The sequence below is a fragment of the Sinocyclocheilus rhinocerous genome, unplaced genomic scaffold, assembly GCF_001515625.1.
Source record: "Sinocyclocheilus rhinocerous isolate Xijiao unplaced genomic scaffold, SAMN03320098_v1.1 scaffold192, whole genome shotgun sequence".
Classification (NCBI taxonomy): domain Eukaryota; kingdom Metazoa; phylum Chordata; class Actinopteri; order Cypriniformes; family Cyprinidae; genus Sinocyclocheilus; species Sinocyclocheilus rhinocerous.
This window is the reverse complement of record NW_015627892.1, coordinates 349,134-359,930: the sequence shown is the minus strand read 5'-3', so window position 1 is coordinate 359,930 and position 10,797 is coordinate 349,134. Positions and strand designations below refer to the sequence as shown.

General features: G+C 34.3%; 1 protein-coding gene across 1 annotated transcript in view; it reads left to right on the top strand.

The window, feature by feature from the left end:
* Positions 1 to 10,048, top strand: part of LOC107736899 (protein FAM219A-like) — a 16,999-nt gene extending 6,951 nt beyond the window's left edge. The window contains exons 3-6 of the mRNA XM_016548289.1: positions 1,283 to 1,385; positions 2,902 to 2,982; positions 4,979 to 5,054; positions 10,010 to 10,048. Coding sequence (XP_016403775.1) covers positions 1,283 to 1,385; positions 2,902 to 2,982; positions 4,979 to 5,054; positions 10,010 to 10,048 — 299 coding nt within the window. The remainder of the gene's footprint in view (positions 1 to 1,282; positions 1,386 to 2,901; positions 2,983 to 4,978; positions 5,055 to 10,009) is intronic.
* The last annotated feature ends 749 nt before the right edge of the window (positions 10,049 to 10,797 follow it).

The window sequence follows — 10,797 nt, the reverse complement described above, 5'->3', positions numbered from 1 at the left end:
ACTATCTGGGGTAGCATTCAGTTGCTGCTGTGTTCACATTGCACGATGGATCGGTGACAGGGGGTTTCACATTGCATGACTTCGCGTGATTGTGAATCGCCGACAGCTCCAGATATTTAGCATGCCAAATATTTTGCGGGCGTCGGCGACGTGTCGGCGATTCCCTCAGATCGCGTCTTGATAATTCACACTGCGTGATTGTCACTCGCATGAACGAGCACCGATTTGCCTCCAATTTCGGGCATTTGTCGGTGATTTCGCAAAACCTGTCGGCGAGTGAAAAATCGGGCTAAAATCGTGCAGTGTGAACTCGGCATTAGTTGCCAAAACAACAATTAATTTTTTTTGTTGAAGTTTTTCATCTAATATTATATTTTATATTATTGCAGCTTAATTTCAATTATGTAAAGCAGTTTTTAATAATTTACAGTCTTAGTTAACAGTAACAACACTGCAACCATAACTTTAAAATTATTATTGGCCATCAATATTATCCCAACAACAAAAAAAGAAATACAATCCCCCCATAAAAAAAAAAAAAAGAATCTTTGAGGGGTAGAAATAAAGTCCATTTAATGTCTTGAATTTTTAGGTCCTATTTGATTTCCACAAAAAACTCCCCCCCCACTAAAAAAAGACAATTGCACTGTTTCATTGGCTGAATGATTGACACACATGTGGTTGCTTATTTAAAATATTGATTATTAGTCCTTTTCCCCTCAAGTATCAGGAAAAAACCAGCCTGCGTCTGTTCACGCCGCTTTCTGTTGAGTTGCGCTCGGTTAGGGCATCCAGAAGTACAGCAGTTGCTGTTGTTAATGAAACTTCACTTTACAGTCCTCCCTCTGACAGCCTTATTACTTATAGCACCGCAGAGAAATCTCCCACACACACATGCAGGCCAGTGTGTGTAAGTCCCGCAGAAGTCAAGCTCAGACTTCACGCCTGAAGAAACTGTTCTCCAGCCAGAGAACCACGCAGAATGGGGAATATTAATAAGACTGTAGTCTCAACGCATAATAAAACTTTGTGTGTTGCCATGGTATTTATCTGGATTCAAAAGAACACAGTCAAAGCGTAACTGCAGTTATAAATGTATGCAAGGAAGACAGTCTTCAGTATGCAAATGGATATGAGACTGAAGACCAATACCAATTCCGTATGCAAATATTACGATCACACCATCACTATTGGTTACGTTTTGAATGCTGAACGTTCTATCAATGTAAGTCAATAGGAGATTTATAAAATGTCATTTGTTTTCAATTTGTTCTTTCGTTAGAGAAACAGCGAGAGCTTGCGAGGAAGGGCTCGGTGAAGAATGGAACTGTGGGTAGTCCAGTCAATCAGCAGCCCAAGAAAAATAACGTTATGGCCAGAACAAGGTGAGGTTTGGTCCACTTTCATTTTCATGAGAAATAACTTCATTAAAAACTACTTTCTTACAAAACCCACAAGTAGTTCTTAAAATAAACATTTGAGTATGAGAAACACCATATATGTTTGTATTATATATATATATATATATTTATAAAATAAATGTATGGCCTCATAATAATGGTTGATTTGTTTAGTACATTAAAATATGAACAGCAACAACATCAAATCCTATAAACAGCAGCTTTATATGAAGGCTTTACAGTCTATGAATGTTAATTAGTGTTAGTGCAGTGTGTATGAGGACTTCTGCCATCCCACCGGTCCCTAGTGCCCTGTCAGGATTAGTTCAAATGCAAGGACGCATCCGCAGGCCTGGTTTAGAGCACAGCTTTAGGCCTGAAGATTAGCTGCACACAGGCCTGCTTGCTTTAAAAGCCCGAGGGCCATAGATTAACTTGAGCTTTTGTCCCAGAGAAGAGGAACAAAAGATGTCTAGCGCCAGCTCTGGCTAATGTAACAGGGTTTGATAATGTTAAACTCAGCCATGCCTCTTATTTATTTGATTTCCCTTGCCAGATTTGTCCTAGTACTTACTGATTTGGGAAAAGTGGATATGAAAATTAAAGGTTAATAGTTAAAAATAAAACCAAAAAATGCTGCCCTTGTTTTTGAAGGTTTATAATAATGAAAGAGATATAATTTAGATAATATTGGGCTATTTTTATATTACTGGTATTGTGCCCGTGTATAAAAAAAATGAAGAACGTTTTGGATTTTTATCATTTGATTTTTGTTATAAAATTGTATCTTATCATCAGTTGTTTACAATCTGATTTTATATATTTTTTTATTTTAATAAAAAAATATATACACACACACACACACACACACACACTATATTATTATGCAGATTTTTTTCTTAAAAATAGTATTAAAAATACATGAGATTTAATTGTCACTAGTGGTCTAAGACTTATGTATACTAGTTTATATTGCTGTTATATCAACCATCAGCAACACCGCTCTCTAGATATTTGCAAAAAAAAACAAACCCTATCACAACGTCAAATCATTCACTAATTTGTCAGTTGATCCCATAAGAACAATTTGTATATATATATGTATGTGTATGTGTGTGTATATATATATATATATATATATATATATATATACACACACGTCTACATTAAAGGCACAATATGTAAGATTTTTTAAATTAAAATATCCAAAAATTCATTCTACTACGTTAATAAATCATTAGCTCATCCATGAACATGATTTCTGCCCGAGTCCCATCGGATTGCTTCGGCTGTGGGGATGAAGTCGACAACTCCCATGATTCCACACTCAGTCACGGCGTCATCTAACTATGCCTTTGTCTCTTTGTTTATTCTGAATACGCACCCTCCAGCGGTGAAAATTACATATTGTGCCTTTAATATTCAAGCATAGATGTACAAGCATAGATGTTTGATTGAACTGGTCTGACAGTCTCTTCCATTTGTCCTACTTTCATTACAGGTTGGTTGTCCCTAATAAAGGCTATTCATCCTTAGACCAGAGTCCAGATGAGAAGCCACTTGTAGCACTGGACACTGACAGGTATTCAAACGAAATAAATAAAATTCTCATCCATCACAGCAGAGACTCTCATTAAATATGAACAAAATTGTCTAGAAAGGCAGAAGCAAGTCTCATTACCTGGTTCAGTTTGCAGTATCTTTTATAATATTGTCTCTTTAGGGAGCACTTTCACTTTCTTTTGTACATTTTTTCCCCTTTAAGTTAACGAATGTTGTAAAAGTTTCTGACGCCAAAAATGATAATAATTTAATCATTTATTTTCACATGACCATTGTCCACCCGCTCTCTGATTATAATAATTAAACAGATTTTTTCAGTACCTTTAATATTTACACTGCCATTCAAAAGATTGGGGTCAGTATGATTTTTTGAATATGTCTCTTATGCCAAGGCTGTGTTTATTTAATCAAAAGTACAGTAGAAACATAATATTGTGAAATATTATTACAATTTTGATTAACAGATCTATTTCAAAATATTTAAAATTTTATTTTATTTTTGTGATGGCAAAGCTGAATTTTCAGCAGCCATTACTCCATTCTTCAGTGTCACATGATCCTTCTCAAGAAACATTTTTTTTATCAATGTTTAAAACCGTTGTGCTGCTTAATATTAATATAATCTGCTTAATAATTTAATGCACACTTGCTTATGCTCATTGTGTGTTTTGCAGCTTCATTTTCATAATTAGAATGACTTTGTTTCAGAAAATAGTGGAAAACACCGTTTTTGAATGATATGGTTCCAATGATATGGAATGATTAATGTGTTAATGCGCACCTTAAAATGAAAAATTTGCCACCATTTACTCACCTTTCACTTGTTCCAAACCTGTATGAGTTTCTTTTGAACACAAAGAAAGATATTTTGAAGAATGTCGGTAACCAAACAGTTGACTGTAGCTGTTGACTTCCACTCTTTGGTTTCCAATATTCTTCAATATATCATCTTTTGTGCTCAACAGAAGAAAGACACTCATACAGGTTTGGAACAACTTGAGGGTGAGTCAGTTAAGACAGAATTTTCATATTTTAGTGAACTATCCCTTTAAGCATTCCGGACTATGACATGCTCTTAGTGCAGAGTCACCATTAGCAGTGTAATTCTGGCCAGGATTTGTCTTGTCTCTAAGTTTCCAGTCCTGAGAGTTGGAAAAAAGCAAGAAAACATGTTTGTTGACAGAAGTCCAAAGCACTTGAAATCATCGGTGTCGTTTGTGTAGCCTACACCCTTCTGTAATGAGATGTGTCACAGTATGTGTTCAGCCATAATAGCGTGGTTGCCGTTCAGTTCAAATGATCAGGCACAGCGTGCAGCGTCTCACACAGATGGGTCTCTTAACTTAATGCTTTCTGTGCTGCCAGCTGTCTGGATCTCTGTGACCTCAGCTGCCTGCAGTTGTGATTAAGTCATGTTTTAGGTCACTCATCCTTCATTGTCTCTCTCTTTCTGTTTTTCCATTTCAGCCTCGCTGTATGTAACACTCATTCCCTGACATTTAGTACGTACACCCACTGTTTGTCACATGCTCAGGCGCTTTGTCCATCACATGCTTGTACTAGTTGCTGTCATACTCATTCCTGGAGCGCTCAGCTTCATTAAAACAACTTGTAATTACCGCAGCAATCAGCAGAAGGCTCCAGATTGTCGCTGTTGATTTTTCCTGATAAATTAATTTGGCTGAAATGTCATCTTCACATTTTTCTCTCTCTCTTGCTGTAACTGTTACTAAATAGAATCTCTTTTGTAATTATAAAAATGTGTCTAATATTACTAGAAACATTATAGGCAGAAAACACATGTTGAAAAATAAATGAGGGAAATCAACATTCAATATGGAAGCTATAATTGATATACCTAAACAGATCTTTGCTGAAGCAAAAAACAGTTTGCAGAGTTTTTTTTAAGTGAGTCATTGAATTGCTTCAGAAGGGCTGATTTCATTGGTCTGTGGCTGTTTATCTGAAATTAAGGTGCTCATTTGTGACTGTGTACTTCCTGTTGTTTTTTTTAGTGACGATGACTTCGATATGTCCAGATATTCATCATCTGGATATTCCTCAGCCGAGGTGAGATGTCTAAATGACCAGGTACTTATGCAATGAAATAAAGCCACTTAAGTATTTGAACCCTTTGCCATCTCATTAGACTTACACTTGTCTCTACAGTACATAGTTAAAATAAATCAACTGCTAATTGAGTAGAAACTTAGCCAAATAGTTATTTTATTTTACTATTTTTATTTTATATTTTGTTTATTTTGTAGTTTAGTTTAGTTAAGTCATCACATCTTTTCTAAAGTGGCATTGTATAATATAATATTTTAAAGGTTCAGTTCGGTCAACCCCACCTGCATGTGCTGCCAAGCCTCTTCCTCCATAGCCTGTCAAATTCAGTAACCCCTCCTGTCCCAAGCCTGTGAGTTAAGCTCACCGTTAGCACCCTCAGCATAGATTAACTACTAAAGAACTTAAAAACAATAGAATGGGTGTATTAAAATTAACATAAAATAGGGAAAAATAATGAATGAAAATGCACAAGTATGTAACTGTCTTTGGTTCCTCCTATGGTAGGACGTGAGTATCATCACCAGAGGGCACTAGAATTAGGTGTGTATATAAATGCATGGTGCAACATTAGAGGAATACAGCTCTTTTAAAATGGAACAAAAATGAACATTTCACACTACAGACTTCTCAGTAACCTTCAGTTTTCCCAATGTTTTTGTCTTAAATACCCTCACAGTCCACCAGGAAGGGCCCCTTTACACCAAATCAGAAATGTTTTCCTTTTCACTTATATAATACATATTTAAAAATGATTAATTTAAAGAGTAAGAGTATCTTTTGGCAGCCCTAATGATTTTATTTTTATTGAAACTCAGTTTCTGTTTTATAGGTTTATCAAAGCAAAATCAACTTTTTTTTTTTCTTTTTGGAAATGACTGCTCTAGAACATTTGCCTTTGTTTAACTGATGCTTTCTGATGTTATTAGGACAGATGTGTTTGTTTTGTAATGAAAGGGAGTGTATAGTGACCAGGTGAATTTGTTTCTCAGATCATTTACATTGCAGATGTACGTATTAATATATTATATGTAGCTTTGTAGCAAACATTAATAAAGGGAATTCTCTTAAATTGAGATATCCATACAGAAGACACCGATCTGCTACGAAATTGACAGTAGATGTAATTGGTAAGTCAGGGAATTTCATTGAATAATTGAGATGTGTTTACTAAGAGACTTAATTTTTTGAACATATTCTTTTGTGTTCAGTGTTTCGGTCAGTGTTGCTGTACACAAACCCAACAGTTAAACTGGATTAAAGGAACTTAAATGTTAGTTTTCAAAGATAAACTAAAAATGTACCTCGACGTAAGACACAAGATAATTCGATACAGTTTTCATCATTTCTGAGAGCTCTTTGTTTTGAGAATTGTTGCAATGTATTAGGAGGGGAAGAAAGCTTGTATTGATTTACTTTTAGATAATAGCGGATGCCAGATACATATACCATAATCCTTGTCCCGCCCTGTCTTCCTGTTTCAGTTAAAATGACGTCAACACATAGAGTAATGCTGCGTGTTTCTAAGCATTTCAGGGGACCTTTAACAGGACAAAAATTATATAAATTTTGTTCATCCGATTTCTGTCAGAATGCACAAAATGTGTTGTTTCTTTATTTTAAAGATGGAAAGGTCATGAAATGCTTATAGCCAGCATTCAAAATGTTGCCAGAAATCAATTTTGACACTTTTGTGCTCTCGTCTTTATAGTAATTTGAAAGTGCAGTACCATTTTGTCCGACATTAAGTGTAGTACTCTGGAACAGGATACTCTGCATTTGCTGTTTCACTTCAATTTGATGCCTTTTCTTACAAATGTCTTCATAAATTCATCTCAGCTGTTTGAGTCCGTGGCCAAATCTATATTACTTCTGTTAAAAACAACAACAACTACAACACTCAACAAGTATGAAGGTCCTTGCATCGATTTTAAGATTGTACTGTTCTCTACAGTATTTCTGTTTTCTTTATGTCATGCAACAGTTGTTTATTTTGTACAACTTACAGAGCACCTTATCATCTTGTGTGTATTGTCACCCAGTTGCCATTGCCAGCTGTAATTAAATGCCATTGCACCAAGCACATAACCTAGTAACACTCCAGTTTTCATCTGATGTGGCAAATTAAGAGAATTTATGAAGGGAGATTACAATATAATAGTATAGTAATCTAATATTTCATGTTTCATACACAACTGTTCAAAAGTTTGAGGTCAGTAGGATTTTTTTTCTAATAGTTTAGTAGTGTTTTTTTTTTTTTCAACAAAAATGCGTTAATTTGGCAGTGAAGACATTTATGGTGTTAAAATATTTCTGTTATATTAAATCAATGCTTTTCGTTTGCATTTTCTATTCATTAAAATCCTAAAAAAAAAAAAAATTGTTTCCACAAAAATATTAATCAGTATAACTGTTTTCAATGGGAGCTAGTTTCAGCCATGCCATAAAAAAATAATCGTATAATTCAGACATTTTTTTTCATGCAATTCTGACTTTTTTTCTTGCAATCTCAAGTTTATTTCCCTCAGTTCTGGCTTTTCTTCACAGAAAGTCCGAATTGTGAAATACAAACTCAGAATTGCGAGGAAAAAGTCTGAAATGTGAGATTTTTTTTTTTTATCCTGTGGCGGAAACAAGCTTCCACAGTTTTCAACATTGCCATCAATGAATTACTTTTTAAAATATATTAAAATAGAAAACAGTTATTTTACGTTGTAAAAATATTTTACAGTATTACTGTTTTTACTGTATAAATTCTGTCTTGGTGAGTATTAGAGACTTTCAACAACATTAAAAAATATTACCAACCCCAAACTTACACGGTAGTGTAGATCTGATGTATGAATTGACAAGCTTTTTGTTTTGATTATTGTGGATCGGTGTATCATTTTGAAACTCCTTCAGAACAGTATGCGGTTACATATTTTTCATATGGATACAAAATGCAACAATGCAAACTCCCCAAACCTATATCCCTAAATGCTTACATTTTATTTTTGTATTGATATGCAGGCAAGTATTTCATACTACACTGCCATATAGAGGTGCATTCACTCAGTATTTTTGTGTATTTCATGGTGTCATTGACACCAGCATGAGCATTACACAAACGTTTTCATTTGCCAATGCCATTGTTAATTTATTCCACAAGGGAAAATGTCCACTTTTGGCCATGTTTCAGTGGTATAGCACAAACCTACAAAATGCCTGTTCAATAGACTTACCATAGATATGTACAGTAGATGGAGAATTCGGTGAGTTCGGAAAGGTCTCTTAAGCCTGCCATTTCTAAGCTGTCATGGTACTTACAGATGCGCCGTATGACTGACTGATCTGTGTAGTGATGAATGAAGATGTCTGTCATCCCCTGTGCCTCTGCTTTGGTTCTTTGGTTCAAGATACACTCGGTTGTGTAACACCTAATAGAGATTGTCCGCTTTCTGTTACTACACATAAGTAGACTATGCCTTAAGTCAAGCTATACAATGGTTCATGTTATTTATTGCCGGTGGTATGTTTTTAATTTATTGATATACAGGATTTTTTTAAACATTTTGTTCTATTTTCTTTCCTACAATTTTTCCCTCTGCTGTCGATAAATATGATTGTAAAGACATGAACAGTTTCCATGCCAGTATTTAACAATGTTGTTCTGTGTAGTGAATCATATCAGTAAATACAATTACAGTAAATTACAATTGCGACACCCTTGTCTTGTGTATTTTTATGCATATGTATGCTACCAGGAAAAAAGTTTTGACTCATTGACAGAATTTATATACTGAATTTGAATATGAATTAGAAAAATGTTTATGAAATAAAATTGCATTTGTTTCAAGTATTTTTAAAATTAATTTATTATTGTTGTTGGTGTTATTATTATAGCAGATAGTGAAAAAAGCAGCCAGCAAACATATCAGCTTGTGTCGGCCACTCTGAAGAAGGTCAAATATAAAATAGTTTTGGTCACACATTTATTTCACAGTTCTGGTGATATGAGTATTATTTTATACTAATAAAAAGAAACGGTAATAAAACAATGAGTAGGTGTGTCACAACTTTTGACAGGCTCTTTCCTGTATTCAACCATATTTCTTTCAATTCTGAGGTTTAGACTCCAGTGACATAAGAAATTGTAACAACTGGAAAGGGGTGCAGAAGTGTTGTAGATTGTGTGGGATTGGAGGAGAGGCCTGGTTTAATCCCGTCTGGGCCAGATGGTGCACTAGGCTTACCTGCGGGCCTCTCTAAGCCTTGTCCCGGCCATGCTTCGGACATCACATCCTGCTCAGAGCACAAGACAGATCGTTCTTCCACACTGAGGAAGATCTAACGTAGATTTTGGGTGAGTTCCAGTCTTAAACTAGGACCATGTTGGGCCAAGTTTTGCTATGATATTTTATTACATCTACTGTACTTTTAATCAAGTTTTACGCATGGCAGCAAATTTCATTATAATTAGCGTATTGATGTGAAGTGCTAAGGTTGTAGTCGATACTCAGCGATTATTGTTACTACTCATTACATTGTGTCCGTATTTTGCATGATTAAAAAACTTACACCATGCATAATATTGGATCTTTTTGATAAAAATGGCTTTTTGCTTTTAGATGAATTGCTATTTGTGATTAAAACTAATTCTGGCATTTAATAGTTTATTTGTTTGTAAATGTCAATATTTGAAAGATATTTTTGTGCCTGATTATTCTATAGATCAGGGATTTGCAAACCTTACAGGCCCAGAAACTGCCAATTTAAAATACATTTTTGATATTTTAAAATATTATTTAAACATAATTGTTGCAGTTAAGTTCATTTTATACACGTTAAAGTTCATTCAAGTAGTTAGTAATGTCTTGAAATGTCTATAGATTTTATTATAAGTGTGTACGGACACTCAGCAGTCCATGGATTCTAAGGATTCTTGGACAAAATAGGTTTATTGTTCTTTTTAATATTTCATCTTGCATTTTTCATAGATGTCTTTTGGTGGACTCAAATGTGGGGTGTCAGCATGACTCTTTAAACCTGGAAAGTGGCGGCACTTCTGCTGCTGTCAGTGCATCTCCTGCATGCGTCTGCCCTGCTGGCTGCATCCTCCTATGAGTTCATCGCATACAGGATGCAGCAATACAATTTACATCAGGACAAACATGGTAACTCACCACAGTTTAAAGGCATAGTTCACACAAAAAAATTATAATTTTTCGAAATATCATATATTTATGTTCCACAGAAAAGAAAAGTTATACAGGTTTGGGATGACATGAGAGTGAGGAAAATTATCATAACATCATTTTTTATTTTTAGGTTAAATATCAATTTAAATTATAAAATAATTATAAACATATATTTAAGTATACAGTGGTGCATTTACAACACATCATTTGCAAATTTCTTTATTTGTATGGGTTATGGATAAGAAGAATAAAAAGTGAAAAAGAAATGGAGTTTTTAATCCCATTTTGTGCAAAAATACACTACCGGTCAAAAGTTTGGAATAATTAATTATTATTATTATTTTTTTAATGCTCACCAAAGCTGTATTTAATACAGTAAAACAGTATTTTTGTGAAAAAAATTATTTTCTTCAGCAAGGATGCCTTATATTAGTCAAAAGTGACAGCAAAAACATTTATAATGGTACAAAAGATTTCTATTTCTATTATTAAACTTTCTATTCATCAAAGAATCCACATAAAATCAAGCAGCAAATGTTTTCATCACTGATAATAAAAAGTACCATTGTTAATAACTGAGCACTAAA